Consider the following 19,090-nt stretch of genomic DNA (forward strand, 5'->3'; position numbering starts at 1 on the left):
GATAAACGCGCCGAGAAACGGCGACAGCAGCCACATTTATGCTAATAAGTTGACATTTGACCACCGTGACGAAATAATGAAACGATCAGGAGCCCCTCGATGTGACAGGCCACAGTACGGAGCGCACATTGCATTCCAAAGGGAAATATAATTTGGCTTATTCCTGTTTCTGATTAGGTGTTAAAGACAGATATCCGAACTCAAAATGTTTAGAGTTAAAGAGCGTGAAGTTCTCTCTTACATAAGCAAAAGTGGAGCTGCGCTATAAAATTCTAGTCCAATATCGAGCTACTTTATGATAGCTGATTTTTATTGAACTTTATGCTTTTTTTGGTATGCCTAATTCGTTTACACAGAAAATATTGATAACCCGCACGCATGAACTCGCTATCTTAATACAGTTCCAATCTTTATCATTCACATCATTGCCCTAAGCTGATTGTATTTTAATTGTTGCATATATCAAAGCTATTATCTGCCAATCTAATCATAGGGCCCGCTATTTTTCCCAGCAATTTGATAAGATTTGGCTTTAAAGAAACCCTCTTTGGATACAGAACAAGTTCAAAACTGTGAGGAGAGAATGAAATTGGAGCAAATATTACCTTACCTATAGTCCTCATATATTTCGTGTAGCAACAACAGCAAAGAAATAGCATAAATGAAAAGATGGGGAGTGTGCGGCTAGTGAGTACCCGTCGATATAGGTCTGTGTAGCAATGAAAGGTTCAGAAACATAGCCAATAATATCTACTTGCCTTTTACCTACTTTTTGCTTATAAAATATTAAATTCTTCTTAGCCAAAATTCAATAGGAATAGCTTTATCGAATTTATAAATATTCATTACGTAACTCCAATGAATTGTTTTAAAATTATAACCTTTAATAAGCAGCAAAAAAATGGCGCTACCGACTGCCTAATACTTGTTCACAGTCCAAAAACATTTAAATCATTTTTGATAAGCCTCAAGAGGCAGTCGACAGTAACTTATCATAGATATACTGTACAAGATAAAGGCTTGAGCCCGAAAGGTGTTAAAACATGAGAAGATACAAGTTTTTCTGATAGGGTCTATATAGAGAAAATATATATTTTTTCAACGGAGTTGTCTACACGTATAAAAATAAAAGAACAACAATAAATATTGAGATCCGATTTGCCATTAGTCCCCTATTAGTCATGTCGATCTATATAGAAGCTGAACATTAAGCCACGAATCAATTTGGGTTCTGTCTGTGACAACCGATTTACCACGCTCGAATCCATTTTGGGTCTTTGGTCAATACATGTATGCATTCCAGTTATCTAGTATATAGCGCCCTTAATGAGAGTCCTTCTGATATATCAGATATTACCTAGGAAAATCTGAGTACTTTATAAGCCGAGGCTACCAACGATAGCTGAGAAGGGATTTGCGTTCCATCAACTAGAGAGACGGATAGTATAGACAGCATGACGGACACTGCACAAAACCAATATACTCTGCTGACTTTGCGAACAAGTATAAAGTAATAAAATTTGGATAGTCACCGAACTTAGCACAAGATAACGATTAGCAATGTGGCTTCAGATAGCAGAACGCAATACGTACATAAACGGGGCTAATAAATTAATGTATTTTAAATTGGTTATTTATTGGAGCACCGACTTTATGACACCGTTCCAGACTACTATAAAATGTTCAAGCGATTCCTCCGATCCATTTAATTTCACTTGGTAGCCCGTGGAACATACTTCTGCAGAAAAGTCAACCGATCAAACATGAGCGATAAGGATAAACTTGTAAAGACACACAAATATAATATGTATTATGAATTTTCACTAAATCCGTGGACGTAATTCGTAGATATTGGGGGAGGATGGCGAAGAATCAGCGAGGATAATGGTCAAACAGAATACTTATGTAAATCTGCCGTGGTACATCGGAACCGGGTTCCTTCTGTTCTGGGCCCTATTATTTTTCGCAGTGGTCATACCTTTGTTTTATCGCCTACCCACATCGCTGACCATCGAGGATGATAATACAGGAGAGTTCATTGGGGATCGCGCTTATGACGTCCTCAACAATCTGGTCAACATTGGAACCAGGGTGGCCGGCAGCAATGCCAACGAAATCGACGCAGTAGATTTTCTGCTAAACGAAGTATCTAACATTAGAAAGGATTTACTTGATGATTACTTTACCCTAGAAGTGGACGTACACACAACGTACGGTACACACATCTATTACTCCCTACTAGAGATGTACCAAGGAGTTCAGAATGTTGTGGTCAAACTGAGCCCCAAGGGGTCAACAAGTGAGTCGTACCTCCTGGTGAACAGCCACTACGATACAGTGACGAAGTCCCCGGGAGCGGGCGACGATGGTTTCATGGTGGCCACCATGCTGGAGGTGCTACGTGTGATGGCCACCACACCCCAAACCTTCGAACATCCAGTCGTCTTCCTGTTCAATGGAGACGAGGAAATGGGCATGCAAGCCTCCCATGGTTTCATTACCCAGCACAAATGGGCTCCGAACTGCAAGTATGCTTTGGTACTGTTTCAATTATGAAGGGAACTTCTATTTGAGAATTGCGTTTGCAGAGCTGTTGTCAATTTGGATTGTGCTGGAAGTGGCGGACGCGAGATCTTGTTCCAAACTGGTCCTTCGCATGCCTGGTTAGCCAATGTAAGATATCCAAAAGAAAACAGTTCCAAATTGACAATTTTAACGAGGTCTGAATTCGTAGTACTACAAGAAGAGTGCGAAGCATCCTTTCGCCACAACCATGGCTGAGGAATTCTTTCAAATGGGACTTATACCCTCCGATACGGACTATCGCATAATTACGCAATATGGAAAAATTCCAGGTAAAACTAGGCAAAGTTGGTTAATCTAATGATGCTCTACAGACATTATTACCGCGCAGGTTTTGATCTTGGCCAAGTTGTCAATGGCTTTATATATCACACGAAGTACGATCGCATTGATGTGGTTCCGCGAGGCGCAATTCAGAACACCGGCGATAATATCTTGGGTCTGGTGCGCGCCTTGGCTAATGCAACTGAATTGCACGATATAGAGGTTGGCTACTGAAAAATTAAATATTTTGAAAAGGCTTACTTAATGCTCCAACACAGGCACATAAAGGGGGCAACTCTGTCTACTATGACCTCTTGGGCCTCACTTTCATCACCTACTCGGAGGAAACTGGCAACATTTTGAACTACAGCGCAGCAGGAGTTACACTGCTTTTGGTTTTCATAAGTGTGTGGCGCATGTCCGCTGTGTCCAGGCTGCCCTTCAGCCAGGTTTCTCAGCGCTTTATCATTCTACTGGTTCTTCAGATTATAGCCTTTGTATTGGCCTTGGCACTGCCCTTATTGGTGGCATATATCCTCGACAGCTTTGGATTGTCGCTTACCTACTTCAGCTCTCCATCACTGTTGATTGGCTTGTACGTGTGCCCAGCCCTTATTGGACTCTGCCTTCCCATCACAATTTACTGTCAGTCACAGGAGAATGTGAGTACTTAAATTACATTTTGATTGAGCAGTCCATTCACCGTTATCTGCTCTAGAATAAATTACCGTTTACCTACCACCTTCAACTGGCTCTGCATAGCTGGGCCGTGGTACTGTGTCTCCTGGATGTAGTTGCCACAGCCAACGGCCTGCGCTCCATCTATATTGTCACAGTCCCGATTATCTTTTATGCCGTGTCCTTGGCGTTGAGTCTGCTGACTACGTCTCACGATCGAGGTTACAGCTGGAGTGGACTGGTCATTATTGGTCAGGTGATTCCCTTCCTGTACATCAGTTACCTCTTCTACATATTCATCGTGGTGCTGACACCAATGAATGGTCGTTCCGGCAGCGCCTCCAATCCGGATTCGACTATTGCTGCTTTGGCAGCTTTGGGCACGATTTTGTCGTTTGGATTTCTGGTGAGTTTGTTAGCAATTACTGACTCCTTAAAAGCTTATAACATGTCTCTTCAGTTGCCCTTGACCAACATGTTCCGACGATCCGGTTCGGCATTGCTTACCCTGTTTCTAATCACAGGCATTACGATTTTCCTAGCCTGTGGCACCCAGATGGGTTTCCCTTATCGCGCAAGGACGAATAGTGCGCGAGCTCTTTATCAGGTACTTCTTGGCATATTCTTTGATCTGAGTTACCAATCTTGAATATATTGTATTTTTAATATAGCATGTCCGCCGAGTCTTCTACGACTACGACGGCTCGGTTATCAACGACGAATCCGGGTATTTATTCAACTTCCAGGATAGACGTGAAACGAAAGCATTTCCCGGCGTAAATTTTACTGGTGCGATAAGCCAGAAAGCCAATTGCGATGATCACATGATGTGTGCGGCGCCCCTGTTTGATGAACGTTGGGTTCAAAACCGACTGCAAGGAATCTGGTTGCCCCGTGAGGAGCCCGTCGTGCCCCCAACAAGAACCACTCTGGAGCTGCTAAGCAAAACAGTATTGGCTAACAAGACAACGATACGCTTCAACTTCACACTAACTGGACCGCCCTACTTAAGTTTGTTCATACAAACCTACGAAGACGACTACGTCACTGTGAGCGACTGGTCATTCTCCAAGAGTTACCTAGAACAAAAGCCAGCTCCTCCACTTGCCTATCACATATACATTACCTATGGTAGAAGTGCCCCACTAGAGTTTTCGCTGGATATTACGGTACGTGCTCTATAATTGAATACTTTATTTTCTAATATTGCCCAACTTCAGAAACCAAATGGAAACTTTAATGTGCCTCTGTTCCAACTGGGCGTCTCGGCACATGATCTTGGAGAAGAAGGAGACGAGCAGAGCATCAAATTTGCCTCAACATTCCCTTCGTATGCTGTAGTAGTCGACTGGCCCTCCCTATATGCACGATATATATTCTAAAGCGATCATAATAAAACAATCTTTACCCTAGGAATTGGCTGAAGTAACAAATTCGATATATAGTTGGTGTATATGTAGACACGGTACAGAGCTGAGAGAGTAATTGCTGCGATAGGAGATTCGTCATGATGACAAAGAGATTAGCTCACTAAACTGGGGCTGGGGTTACCTGCAGCCGTCAGATGATGACTGATTGTGCTGCAACAGACAGATATGAGCGAATCGAAATCGGGTGTTCAGCTTAAATCAGATTATGGACTATACTTTATGGCAGGAGATTATGGCTTATCAGCATGATCTGATGTCGTGCGTACAACCATTCTAAGCGTGCTTCCTTCAATGACGGTTGTAAATTTATTTGGCGAGGGCAGTTCAATAAAATCCGAGCATTTTGGAGCCAACTGCGTATTTTTTTGGGCATGCATAGAAAACAGAAGTTCCGTAATAAAAGCTGACAGTGAAAAATACATTTGAAGTGCTCTAGTCAATTTTATGGAGATGCTTTGAATGATTTGCTCTTCACGTCTTTAGATAAATACAAAACTACCCACGCGTTTCTTGTTATCAAACATATACTGAAACATTGGCGCTATAAAATTATATATTTTGAAAAATATAGACTTGAATTTCCATTCTTTTATGACTTTCTTTCATCGCCTATATAAGATGGTTCGATTTGGTTGCGAGATATTAGTTAAACAACGGAAAGCAATAGATTCACAACGGAAAAAACTGCTTACGAAAATGAGCGATGAGATTAACCTGGTAAGTGAGTCAGTAAGCCAGATGTTCTGTTTTTGCTAACTTTATATAACAAATTCGTAGATTTCGGAAGAGGATGGAGTTGATGTTTCCAAAAAAATAAGGAAAAAGGATGTCAATAAGGATGTAAAGCCCGCCTGGTACTTCGGCACTGGCTTTCTGCTCTTCTGGGCGCTGATGTTTTTCGCAGTGGTTTTGCCACTCTTCTATCGCACCCCCACCGCACTGACCATCGAGGATGATAATACAGGAGAGTTCATTGGAGATCGTGCTTATAACACTCTGAACAATCTGATCAACATAGGACCCAGGACGGTAGGCAGCAAGGCCAATGAAGTGGAGGCTGTGATTTTCCTCATCAATGAGCTAGCAGAGATCAAAAAACTTCTACTACACGACTATTTCACCATGGAAATCGACATTCAGACTGCTTCGGGCGCACTCAGATATACCCATATGCTCAATATGTATCAAGGTGTTCAGAATGTTGTGGTCAAACTGAGCCCCAAGGGGTCAACAAGTGAGTCGTACCTCCTGGTGAACAGCCACTACGATACAGTGGCGAAATCCCCGGGAGCGGGCGACGATGGTTTCATGGTGGCCACCATGTTGGAGGTGCTACGTGTGATGGCCACCACACCCCAAACCTTCGAACATCCTATCATCTTCCTGTTTAATGGAGCTGAGGAAACGGCATTCCAGGCCTCACATGGTTTCATTACCCAGCACAAATGGGCACCCAATTGCAAGTATGATTCAAAAGTGTTTCAATTATGAAGGAAACGTCTATTTATGCAGTGCCTTTTAGGGCTGTGGTCAACTTGGATGCCGCTGGCAGTGGAGGGCGTGACATTCTATTTCAAAGTGGTCCTTTTCATCCCTGGCTCGTCGATGTAAGATTGTAAGCACTACACTCGAGATTAGTTAATAAAATCTTTTTGGTATTTAAGTACTACAAGAAACACGCCAAGCATCCATTTGCCACATCCTTGGGCGAGGAAATATTTCAGTCGGGTGTGATACCATCGGATACAGACTTCACCGCCTTCGTGGAACACGGAAAAATTCCAGGTATGAATTAGTTGCCCGCTTTAAAGCCAGTTTAACAAATTTGTTTGGTGCACAGGCTTGGATATAGCCCAGGTTATCAACGGCTATATATATCACACTAAGTACGATCGCATTGATGTAATTCCACGAAGCTCTATTCAGAGCACGGGCGATAATGTTTTGAGTCTAGTTCGAGCCTTGGCGAATGCAACTGAGTTGCATGATACTCAGGTAAAGCTTCAACTTGACATGAACAACACGTTTATCATCCTCTTCCCCATAATAGGCCCATGAAAAAGGACACGCAGTTTTCTTTGATTTTCTGGGTTTATTTTTCATCAGCTACTCTGAGGACACTGGCATAATATTAAACTTTTGCGCTGCCGTAGTTGGTCTTGTTCTGGTTTTCGTGTCCGTATGGCGCATGTCTTCCACTTCTGCCCTCCCCTTGAATCAAGTGTTGGTGCAACTGCTAGTCCAGCTGATGGTTCAGCTCTTAGCCCTGGTACTAGGCCTGGGCCTGTCTATTCTGGTCGCGCATGTCTTCGATAGTTTCGGGTTGTCTTTGACATACTTCAGCTGTCTGTCCCTGCTTATCGGTCTTTATGTGTGTCCAACACTTATCGGACTGAGTCTTCCAATCACAATTTACTATCAGTCAAGGCGGAATGTGAGTATTCAAATGAAGGCTTTAATTAGGAACCCACTCAAATATTAGCTTTTCCAGAGTAAATTACAATTCAGCTACCGCCTACAATTGACTCTGCATATTTGGGCCATTCTGCTCTGCCTTCTGGGCATAGCAGTAACCGCCTATGGTCTACGCTCCGCCTACATTATCACAATTTTGAATTGCTTCTATGCCGCATCCTTGGCGCTTAACCTATTGACCACGCTTCACGATCGCGCCTACAGTTGGACGGGTCTGGTAATGGTCAGCCAGGTGGCACCATTCTTGTATTGCACCTATCGCATCTATCTCGTGCTTGTGGTGTTGATACCAATGACCGGGCGTTTAGGCAGCGCTCTGAATCCGGATCTTGTTATTGCTGTAGTGACTGCTTTGGGCACTATTTTCGCTTGTGGCTTTCTGGTAAGTAAACACACTCTTTTCAGCATTCCATATATTCATATTGAAAGCAAACGGTATACCCTTTACCTGCTTAGATACCGCTGATCAACATGTTCCGTCGTCCCTATTTGATAATCGTCAGCCTACTAACAGTCACTGTGATCACAGTCATCCTCGCAAGCAGCACTCAAATCGGGTTTCCCTATCGTCCTAGAGCGAGTAGCGAACGTGTATCCTATCAGGTATTTGAAAGATCCTTTAATGAATATTCTTTCAACTAATATTTATTGGCTTCCAGCATGTGCGCAAAGTGTTCTACGAGTACGATGGCACCGTCAGCAAAGATGAGTCTGGCTATTTATTTAGCTTCCAGGACCGACGGGCAGCGGAGCCCATGAAAATTCGCATGACAAATGCGAAAAGCATAAGATCCGACTGCGAAAAGCACATGATGTGCGGCGTGCCTCTATATGATGAGCGTTGGGTCGGCAATCGTCTAGAGAGCATGTGGCTGCCACGTGAACGGCCGATTGAGCTACTGGCTAAGGCAAACTTGACCCTGCTAAGTAAAACAATTCTGGAAAGCAACACAACTGCACGATTCGAGTTCCAGTTAGAGGGCCCTGATCACATGAGTCTGTTCATTCAGACCTACGAAGATGACTTCGTAACGCTGAGCAACTGGTCCTTCGATCGCAGTTACCTAGAGAATCCGCCAGCCTATCCGCTCTCCTATCACATCTACTTCACCTATGGCACGGATCGCTCACCGCTGAACTTCAGCCTGGATATTTCGGTAAGCTCTAGTCACTGAATTATATAAATGTATATGATGGCAATATCCGTCCACAGAAAGCCAATGGGGACTTTGAGGTGCCACTCTTCCAGTTGGGCGTATCGGGTCATTATGTGGAAACTAAGCGAGATGCGCTTAGCGAGGAGTTCGCAGCTTCATTTCCGGCGTATGCAGTACTAGTCGATTGGCCCTCATCATATGACAGATACATATTTTAGTACTGCAAGTGAAGCAAGTGTGGGCTATTAGCTATATCTAATATATATAGACAGCTACGCCTGAGGGCAGCTCAATTCTATAGCACATCACTGCGAGCAGAGAAGAGGCGCTTGGTCAGCCTTTTTTGTGTTTTAAATTCAGTGGATAAAGCGGGCTGCAAAGTACACAATAATAGATAACAAATCCGAATATGTTTAGTTGGCTAGAAGATAAATTTGCCATGCAGTTAATGCAGTTAAATTAGCCACAAGTTGAGAAGGCGCCTGAGGTAAAAGTTTCCCATTACTTAACATGCAAATTAACCAGCTGGTAAACTAGATCAGCTCATCAGGCAATAAAACTAATTACCAAGCTACATATTTAGTCTGAAAGTAAGATATTTAACATTCAGTTAAACCAGCTAGTAAACTAGACCGGCTTGTCAGTGGCAGCTTGACCACATGTTAGCTGCTTGTCAGCTGTAAAAAGATTAATCAAATTTTGCGCACACAAATCAACTATGTCGCCCACTGTGCAACCTGCAATGACAAGGACACAGCGCCTCACATATGTGTATGTGTTGCAACTCACGCAGCTCACATAGCTTTTGACATTTGTTTGACACAGGAGCCGCTTGCCGCCGGCGACGCACTAACTTCCAGGAATTTCACGCCACTCTTCGCTTTATGCTTATCTTCCCAGCCAGGTCTCTCCTGGCGACTCAGCCCGGTTGGTCGTCATAAGAGCGTATGCAAATTTGGAGTGTATCTTCACACGATCTGCTGCTTGTTAACTGCTTACAGATTGAACCGCCGGCACCCGCGGCTTTTGGCCATGTTGAAAATGAATTTTAATTGTTCCTGCTGGCCGCTGCCTAATGGACAATAATTTACAAACAAATTGGACAACAGACGACTGGAATTTATTGCGAAACGAAACTTTTTCAACAAGTAGAAAATCAAAGTGCACTAATTATATGGAAGTTAAGAGGGCCAAGTAGCAGGCAATCCATTATTCGGTTTCCAAACATCGAAAGCGATTCGAATAGCCTCGACTATTCTGCCGCGTATAGTTTGCTTGATTGGTATGATTGTTGTTGTAGTTGTTGTTGCGGTTGCTGTGGTTGCTGTGATTGTTGTGGTCCCTGCTGTATATATTGCCTCTATTACGGTAGCCATTGTTCTCACTTCTACTGCTGTAGTTGTTCCTGCGATAATTGATATAGTTGCTGTTGCTGCTTCTGCTGCTGCTGCTGTTATTGTAGGCGTAACTTGGATCCTCTCTGGGACGTTGGCTAGCACCTTGGTTTGGCCGCCAATTGCTTTGGTGCTGATAACGTTTGTTATCCGACTGATAGTCATCATAGCACCTGTTTTTAGAGGGGGTATCCTCGCTGTGAGCAGCCTGACGCCACCGCGGCATCTCCCTTTGCAAAAGCCTACACTGCGAGCCATCATCTTGGTTGTGATATGCGTTGGTATTTCGCCATTGCTGGCTAGGCGGCTGCAGCTGCTGCTGTTGCTGCTGCTGCTGCCAACTATCCTGTTCCTGTTGACGACTTCGCCAGTTGATAGATCTATCCTCTCGGAGATCTTCCTGCCTGCGTTTGCCCTCGTTATGGCTGGGACTGTGGCTGCCTTCGCTAAGCAGTTTGTGTCGATCTTGTCCGGACTTCAAGTGCTCCAAGGACGCGGTGTAGTTCTCACGCTCAATTTTGTGGCCACGCGCATCGGCAAAAGCTGCGACGAATCGAAATGGATTATTATAGATCATGTTCGGCTCGGCTTGTAGCTTACGCACTCTGTATAGCCAGCTTAGGCGACATGTTCATCTTTGTGATCATAAAATAGCAGATCAGGTAACCGGTACGATTTACGCCGTGTGTGCAATGCACGCCAATAAGTTTGTCTGTAAAATGGATTTGAGAGTTCCGTTTTTGTAGTTACGTAAATGGTTTTATGACAATAATAACAATGACAAGCAATTCATATGTACAACATGTGAGATTCATGCCAAGAAGGGATTGGTAGCTTTTCGTCGTAGAGAAAGCATTTACCTGCCGCAAATTGCTACAGATTTCATTTCAGAGACAGCCACAGGAATGCGCCTCGCATCGCCCACGCTTAAGCATGACAAACCGGCTTTCTGCCACAGCAACTGCAACTGGAACTCTAACTCGAACCAAAGCTCTGACAACGTCTGCCTTGCGCAATTGGCATAAAAGCAGATGCATGTGACTGCATCGGCGACCTGAGCTAAATCTAGAAAACACAGCGCGCTTTGCCAATATGCACAACATTGGCAATAAATTTAATACGAGCAAAAAAGAGAAACATGTCAGGTCGGTGGTCGGTGCAGGGGCAGGGCAGGGGCATCAAAAAAGTCGTTTTGCGGTGGTGCGCTATGCGGGTGCTGCTCTGCCTCCAACTACAGCCGGCAACTACAGCCACTGCCAGTTGTACGTCATGTATTTGGCTGCGTTTACAACAAGAGCGCTACAAACAATATCCTTGTCGCAATGTGGGGCACAATGGAACTTGTGTTTGCCCTGGCCAAGGCGTTCTATATATCTGCACTCTTTCATGTTGTGGCAGTCACAAACAATTCTGGCTGAGTTAGTCATAATAAAGTTACCGTTAAAGTTTAACGATAACTATATGGGATCTTTGACTGTCTACACTCTTTGACTAAAAACTATTATTCAATATTTATAAGAATATTTGGTACTCAATAATTTCAAATTCAAGCATAACTAAATTGGCATTTAAATATTTTTATCAATTTGTTTAACCTAACAACCAGTATTTGTCTTATAAATATACTGGGTACTAAGTAACAACTAAATATATTCGCAGTGCTTTGTCCCACTGTCCGCAAAATGACCACGGTTTCTTTAACAGGTCCATTAACAAGTTCCGACCACCTCGAATTTAGCTACATGTAAGCTATTATTCCTGAGCGCATTTTATTTTCGATTGCCAGTTTTCACATGCAGCGCGGCCAGTGGGATATTTATTATAGGGAATTTATTTTAGTGCTAACTAGCAGCATATGTAATCTGTTAACATAAAGCAAACTTCCTATATTTACGCTGGCTGGCAACTCTAAGTATTCGCAGTGGCAAAGGAGGTATGACCTGTTTGCTATGATATACTCCCAATCGTCGCTGCGACCCGCAACTTTCATGCCTAACGTTCTCTTGGCTTAAGTGAATTGTTTGCCTGGCACTTTGAGCTTACAGCTGAGTCTGGGAACTAACTCTAACAGTTGTAGTGGGCGCGTCCAACCCACTTGTATCCGCCAGCTATACATCCAATTCTTTTTTGTCACTCACATACAGGGAATGTTTATTGTGCGCTTGCCAGCTGATAGGCATCTGCCGCCACAAGGTATTTGCATGGTACACATGGACGGCAACTGGCTTTTGATATAATTTCTTTGCATATTTCAAGCTCTAATTATGTGACAGATATGTATCTGCATAGCTGAGATGCTGGGGGAAAGCGTTCCCACGGCCTAAATGGCGGCGACCTGTTGGTGGGTGAACAATTTGGATACTTACCATTATCCGGATTTGCATCCAGAAAGTTTGTGACATACTCGCAAAATCTAAAGAAAGAATCAATTAGAAAAACTAATTAGACTACTTGTTGAGCTGTCATACCTTTGTGATAGCTCCTTGGTAGGCGTATGATGGCCAGGTATCATGAGTTTCTGATGCGCCACATTTAGATCCATGAAGGTCTGCAAGAGTGATGCTCTATATGAGCTGAGGATGTTGTAGTAGACAATATATATACTTGCCTTTGGATTGTAGTAGCGATTTGTATTGGTCAAGTCAACAATCAAACCTAAATTTGGCACCGACTCCAGCAGCGAATGTGGCGCCAGACGCAGTTGCTCGTCGTCGACACTCTCATTAATATTCTGCGGAAAATACGACAGAGCAAATATGAGACATACAAAACATGCAGAAATTGCTCAATTTATGCGCTGCCCGTCGGCAGTACAATTAATAAGGAAGAGCAAGGAGCAAGGATCAGCGCTTGTACGGTGTTATTTAATTAAGGAAAAAACAATTTAATTTAATATTCATGCTGCTTGCGTGGGGTCCAGCTGCCGCTGCTATTGCTGTTCCTTGCGCTGCTGCTGCTGTGTGGAACAGCTTGTAGCAGTTGCCACTTTTATGCATAATTGCACTGCACACAAAATGCAGTTCCCTTCTGTTATTTATTTATAGAGCAGGCCCTTCTGAGCCGGTGGTCCGCATTTCAACATCAATCAAACTGCAGCGACCGCAACTGTTAACCGGTTTATGAGGTCAGCTACACTCACCTTACGCAACGGCACTTTGAATGCAATGAAACGCGTCCCAGCAATTCGTTCGCCAATGGGACGATAATTAAGCCAGCTGCAAAAAAACCAAAACAATGCCATTATTAAAATGTACACAAGAATTACACTCAAATCATAAACACATACCGATCTGGTATTGCTTTAACCATTTTTGCAATCACTACTGTCTAATATATAATGTCTAATATAATGGGTTCCGAAAAGAAATACAAGTTTACTAAAAATTTTACCGCGTGTTATATACAAAATAGATTTGTATACGCATTACATCTATATTCCAAGCAGATGTTTTGGCGTTGCCACTGCGAACAACTTTTGTGCCGCCAACACTGTTAACAGTTAACAGCAGCAAAATATACTAAATAATGCCACACGCAAACAGATGGCAATGCGACTTTTGGACTTTCTGCGTCTAATACTGTGGCAGGTACATTTCAAGTCAATTAACATTAATTGTTTATAATTAAACTATATATTTTTCACAGTTTAATTTTGTATAAAAAACCAACATGTTTGCTAACAACACCCGCAATATCGTACGCGGCAGCTTCGTAAGTATTAAATGAGAAACAGCAAAAAAAAAATGGCGCACGATCACTTATTAATTTTATTACTCATTAAATAATCAATTGGACATATAAAGTTGCAGCGTTGCAAGAGCACCTTGGTCGTGGCGGAGCACAACAATGAGACACTAAACCCACTCACGCTGAACACCATCACGGCGGCCAAGAAGATCGGTGGTGACGTCACAGTTCTGGTAGCAGGCACAAAATGTGGACCCGTAAGCTGTTGGGATTGTTGTTGTTAATGGTTTGCATAATCGTCTGATTTTGAAATTGATTTCAGGCCTCTGAAGCTGTGGCCAAGGTCGAGGGCGTTACTAAAGTTTTGGTTGCTGAGAATGCCGCATTCAAGGGCTTCACTCCAGAATCCCTGACTCCCTTAGTCCTGGCTGCTCAATCACAATTTAAGTTTACGCACATTTTGGCCGGCGCCTCAGCCTTTGGCAAGAATGTGCTGCCACGTATTGCCGCCAAGTTGGACGTGTCGCCTATTTCTGAGATTATCGATGTCAAGTCGGAGGATACTTTTGTGCGCACCATCTATGCGGGCAATGCCATACTCACGCTTAAGTCAAAGGATGCAGTGAAGGTTATCACAGTGCGTGGCACGAATTTCCCTCCAGCTGCCACTAGCGGAGGAAACGGTGCTGTGGAACAGGCACCAGCTGGCGACTATGCCAGCAGTCTGTCCGAATTCGTTTCGCAGGAACTGACCAAGTCAGATCGCCCTGAACTAACGGGCGCCAAGGTCATCATCTCTGGAGGCCGTGGACTCAAGTCTGGTGACAACTTCAAACTGCTTTACGATCTGGCTGACAAGTTTGGCGCTGCTGTTGGCGCCTCTCGTGCCGCTGTCGATGCTGGCTATGTGCCCAACGATCTGCAGATTGGACAGACTGGCAAAATTGTGGCCCCTGAGTTATACGTCGCTGTGGGCATCTCTGGTGCCATTCAACATTTGGCTGGCATGAAGGATTCGAAGACGATTGTAGCGATCAACAAAGATCCCGAGGCTCCTATTTTCCAGGTGGCCGACATTGGTCTCGTAGCGGATCTGTTCAAGGCTGTGCCCGAGCTAACTGGCAAATTGTAGAAAAGTGCCTAATAGTTTATAAAGCTAATTGATTCTATCAAATGTACTATTTGATGTGTTGCATTTATTTGAAACTAGTTTCTTATCAACTGCCCGCTGTTCACCGGCTGTGCGTTGTCATAATTGTTTGCCTTTGCCTTTGTTGTTGTCTAATAAAAACTCAGCCGAACGTCTGACTATATATATATATATACTATATTTTGGTTAGTAGCTGCGTATGCGGTAAGGAAATAAAATCTCTTATCGTTTTACGGAATTGTGCAACTGTTTGTGTCTACCCAAAAACAAACAATCTTCGTTTTCTTATGCATATAGATCCTCATGTTGTGATAACCCGGAGAAATGTTCATGTGTTGCTATGTTAATGAGCCAGCAGTAGGAATTAATATTGCTCACTGTTAGCTAAGCTGTAATGTAATCAATCGGGCAATGCTCATATATTTTTATCACTTTTCTAAATTAACATCATGCTGGACTGTTAAATTGGGATTAACAGATACAGTCAAAGAAAAGCAGTGAAGCGGTAAATCAATGTTAAAATTGTTTTTTAAAGCATTATTTTGTGCTAATTGCTAGAAATTTGCAGCGACACATTAACTGAGGCGGTTGAGGCTGAGGGGGAAAAAATATTGTTAATTGAAGCAGATCTATTCATCATTGTTTTTTCTTTAATTATTTATAGTGTTTATTAGAGATAGTGGTCAAAATATGATATAATAAATAAAACTTATCTTTGTGACTTATCTTGTGATCTTTATATAAGTCAAAATAGCCACTATCTACTGTACACATAAGACTACCATTATAATCTAAGCCTTTGTTGTGCCTAAGTATTTACCTTATGTTAGTAAGTTTTGATTTCCGTCAATAAATATCTGATGTTTAATTAGTGCTCAATTTTATTTTGAGTTTTCTCAACTTTACATGCATATAGTAAACAGATGTAATAGATTGGTCTTTTAATCAACTTAAGTGTGCTAATAAACTGAAGTGACACAGTCTTTGTGTATGCGAGTGAAATATATATTGTTCCATATACATATATAAATACCTATATTTGTTGTTTAATCATTATAAATAGAGAACATCATGTTGCAAAAAGAAAAAATTGTGAAACTGCGATCACGAGTGAAAGGAAAAGATTAAAATGCCTTTGCCAGAAGCCGAGCCTAGCCTAGCCGGCTTATCGAACGGCAAAGGGCACACAAATAGAAACGCAACATTGCCTACTGCATACTTTGTCATCTGCCAGCACTTTCATTCACGCCGACGCTGACGTCGACGCCAACGCCAACGCAAACGCAGCCGCCGTTGTTAACGCCACTGTTATGTGACTTACAGAAAATCAAATTCAGTTCGACTCGACTGTTTAATACTCTATTTCTGTGAGCTGTATGAAATTGTGAGAAATAGAAAATCTGAAATGAAAAAAATATCTATAATAAATAAAAATAAGAAAAGTTTAAAGAAATATAGATACTAATAATTAAATCAAGCAGACAGAAGTAAGATTTTTAGGGGTAATGCTAACTAAAAAATTAACTATTAAGCTGCTCAAAAACTTCACAAATAATACAAACTCTATACCTTAAATCAAGAGGAACCTACAATGAAATGGATTTCTTCCAATATTTCCTGTTTAGGCATATAGTAAAAAAATCAATAAAAATATGTGTGAACTAATTCTTTTAAACTCTTTTAAAATTCTTTTTTATATAGAAAATATGCTCAAATTTAAATATATGTTTTCTTTCTACTAAAGACATTTCCTAAGCACTGGCAGTTGTGACGGTTAGAACTTTAAGAGTTAATTTAATTGCATCCAACTTAACCCACATATACTACGTGCGTGTCAAACTGTATATCTCAGCTAGGTAGACCTACACAAAGAGCATTCGATCCGAACTGTGAACGTTGAAACACATGTTGTTAACGCTGACCGCTTGAGCTAGTAGTAGTAGTCACTTATCACTCAGCGAGCTGGAGAGACGCATCGACGAGGCTCTCGAAAATACGTGCAACGATTTGTAGTGAAGAGCAACAAAAATAAGTAATATATAACGTATAAAAATGAACAAGACGCCTATGCACGAGCTGCGTCGCGTGTGCGTTATTGGAGGTAAACGAAAGCTATGAAAACTATATTTAAAGCCATTCGAATATATTGTGGAATCTGTGTGGATTTATTTAGCTGGCACCGCAGGCTTAAGCGCCTTGAAGAACTCACTGGAAGCGGGTCTGGAGGCGGTGGCGTATGAGCGGGGCACAGAGATCGGGGGCACATGGATATTCTCGGAAGAGCTGCCAAAGGATGAGCACGAAGAGGTGCACAGCAGCATGTACGAGGGCTTGCGGTAGGTTATCAAGAAACTTGAAAGCCAATCAGATCATTTTCGATCGTCCACAACTGATTTGTAGCACAAATTTGCCCAAGGAAGTCATGGGTTATCCGGACTATCCGTATCCCACAGAGATTGAAGACTCATTCATTACATCGCAGCAGGTATTGGAGTTTCTGCGCTCCTACGCCGATCATTTCAACCTACGACCGCACATCAAGCTGCAACACGAGGTCATCAGGGTGCGGCCCAGATTGAACGATTGGGAGGTGAGTGCTGACGACATTAATCATTTCATCACTCTCATTCGCACATATTATACAATGCTGATTGTCTCTTTGACACATCTGAAGGTCTATGTTTGGGATCACAACAACAACACTTGCGATCCGGTCTACTACGACTTCATTTACGTCTGCAATGGCCACTACACGGAACCGGACATGCCCAAAATTGAGGGCATGGATCTGTTCGAGGGTCAGCAAATGCACAGTCATGTCTATCGCAAGGCGGAGAAATTTAAGGGTGAGCAGAACATACTCCATATAGACGCAATTTAGATAAGATTGTTCCAGTTTCTATACGAGCATGAATTGTCAGTCCCGTCAACTTTTAGCCTAGTTACAGTTAGTCTTTGGGATTCGTATACTATATAAAAAGTGAGCGCTTATCAAGCACTCAGCATGTTTGGCTGATGGCTTTTTAATCATAGAATAGTTTTTATAAAGCCCCATGGAAATTCACTAACTGATAAATGGGAAGCGCTCCAGCAAAGCTTTTCCACTGATTTATGATGCAGATTCTAAAATATAATTATTATGGGGATTACTTAAACTATTTTGATAAGGGCATAACAACACGAAATATTTATCTTGGGAATGATGTTCCTTCTCCTTTGACAAATGCTTATAAATTCACAGGAAACTTTAGTGGGATAAACAAATTGATTTAAATCCTTAATGCAAATGAACTTCACCTTTGCAGATCAGAGAGTGCTGATTATTGGTGCCGGTCCTAGTGGCATGGATATTACAAATCACATTCGCAAGGAGGCTAGGCACGTATACTTGAGCCATCATCTCCCGACCACGCCCAACACCGCCTTTATGGGCAATGTGACGCAAAAGCCGGACGTTGAGCGGTTTACCAAAAATGGCGCCATATTTAAGGATGGCAGTGAGGAGAGCTTCGACTACGTGGTCCATTGCACCGGCTATCAATACAGTTTTCCGTGCCTCAGCACCGATGTGGGCGTGCAGGTGATCGATAACTTTGTGCAGCCACTGTGGAAGCACTGCGTCAACATTAACCATCCGACAATGTCGTTCATTGGACTGCCTTTCAATGTGATACCCACGCACATATTCGATATGCAGGTGCGCTTCACACTTAAGTTCTACACTGGACAACGCCAGCTACCCACCAAGGAGCAGATGATCGCCGACCTGGAGAAGGAGCAGGGCGAGCGCTGGGAGTGCGGCTTTGTCAACCGTAAAAAGGCACATCAAATGGGTGAACGACAGGTGGGAATCACTTAACATGACTTATATGAAATGTATTCACCTCTCATATCTCCAACAGTTCGATTACTACAATGAGCTAGCCAATATGACGGGCATTGAGAATATAAAACCTGTTATTTTAAAGCTAATGAAGGATTGCGGAAAGAAATATATATTTGAACTGGATACGTATCGCAATAATCGTTACACGGTTATAGACGATGAGAATTTCACCAAGCGCGCTATATGATGAACATGTATTGTATGTCTGTAATGTAGTTTATTTTGCATTTAACTATAAAATAATAAATAAATACATAAATATAAAAATTAAAAAAGCGTTTCAAATGCCATATCACACAGCTTTCTGTTGCTTCATTTTTTTTAACTGAGTGGCAGCACTGTTGCTGTTAATTACTCAAAAGGAACTCGAAACTAAATTCAACTGG

General features: G+C 42.4%; 5 protein-coding genes across 5 annotated transcripts; 4 read left to right on the forward strand and 1 right to left on the reverse strand.

The window, feature by feature from the left end:
* The first annotated feature begins 1,723 nt into the window (after positions 1–1,723).
* Positions 1,724–4,952, forward strand: LOC111592160 (endoplasmic reticulum metallopeptidase 1-like). The gene is made up of 10 exons (XM_023304212.2): positions 1,724–1,784; positions 1,849–2,528; positions 2,589–2,673; positions 2,735–2,855; positions 2,915–3,069; positions 3,126–3,509; positions 3,566–3,931; positions 3,986–4,132; positions 4,197–4,694; positions 4,746–4,952. The coding sequence occupies exons 1-10, from the start codon at positions 1,764–1,766 to the stop codon at positions 4,905–4,907; spliced, it is 2,619 nt and encodes an 872-aa protein (XP_023159980.2). The 5' UTR covers positions 1,724–1,763; the 3' UTR covers positions 4,908–4,952.
* Positions 4,953–5,607: 655 nt separating this feature from the next.
* Positions 5,608–9,107, forward strand: LOC111592239 (endoplasmic reticulum metallopeptidase 1-like). Its single transcript, XM_023304323.2, has 10 exons — positions 5,608–5,672; positions 5,733–6,418; positions 6,478–6,562; positions 6,620–6,740; positions 6,796–6,950; positions 7,006–7,389; positions 7,447–7,812; positions 7,887–8,033; positions 8,090–8,587; positions 8,644–9,107. Exons 1-10 carry the CDS (start codon positions 5,652–5,654, stop codon positions 8,803–8,805), a joined length of 2,625 nt encoding a protein of 874 aa, XP_023160091.2. The 5' UTR covers positions 5,608–5,651; the 3' UTR covers positions 8,806–9,107.
* Positions 9,108–9,691: 584 nt separating this feature from the next.
* On the reverse strand, positions 9,692–13,394 carry LOC111592202 (RNA/RNP complex-1-interacting phosphatase homolog). Its single transcript, XM_023304269.2, has 7 exons — positions 13,268–13,394; positions 13,121–13,196; positions 12,590–12,712; positions 12,450–12,529; positions 12,348–12,394; positions 10,586–10,693; positions 9,692–10,524 (listed from the first exon to the last, which is right to left on the reverse strand). Exons 1-7 carry the CDS (start codon positions 13,288–13,290, stop codon positions 9,797–9,799), a joined length of 1,185 nt encoding a protein of 394 aa, XP_023160037.2. The 5' UTR covers positions 13,291–13,394; the 3' UTR covers positions 9,692–9,796.
* Positions 13,395–13,474: 80 nt separating this feature from the next.
* Positions 13,475–14,981, forward strand: LOC111592203 (electron transfer flavoprotein subunit alpha, mitochondrial). Its single transcript, XM_023304270.2, has 4 exons — positions 13,475–13,568; positions 13,627–13,692; positions 13,785–13,925; positions 13,991–14,981. Exons 2-4 carry the CDS (start codon positions 13,651–13,653, stop codon positions 14,798–14,800), a joined length of 993 nt encoding a protein of 330 aa, XP_023160038.1. The 5' UTR covers positions 13,475–13,568; positions 13,627–13,650; the 3' UTR covers positions 14,801–14,981.
* A 1,789-nt stretch (positions 14,982–16,770) lies between these two features.
* On the forward strand, positions 16,771–18,904 carry LOC111592159 (senecionine N-oxygenase). The gene is made up of 6 exons (XM_023304211.2): positions 16,771–16,919; positions 16,992–17,154; positions 17,219–17,408; positions 17,493–17,664; positions 18,124–18,662; positions 18,721–18,904. The coding sequence occupies exons 1-6, from the start codon at positions 16,871–16,873 to the stop codon at positions 18,889–18,891; spliced, it is 1,284 nt and encodes a 427-aa protein (XP_023159979.2). The 5' UTR covers positions 16,771–16,870; the 3' UTR covers positions 18,892–18,904.
* Positions 18,905–19,090: the final 186 nt, after the last annotated feature.

The sequence above is a fragment of the Drosophila hydei genome, unplaced genomic scaffold (genome assembly GCF_003285905.1).
Source record: "Drosophila hydei strain 15085-1641.00,03,60 unplaced genomic scaffold, DhydRS2 tig00000060-arrow-pilon, whole genome shotgun sequence".
Taxonomy (NCBI): Eukaryota; Metazoa; Arthropoda; class Insecta; order Diptera; family Drosophilidae; genus Drosophila; species Drosophila hydei.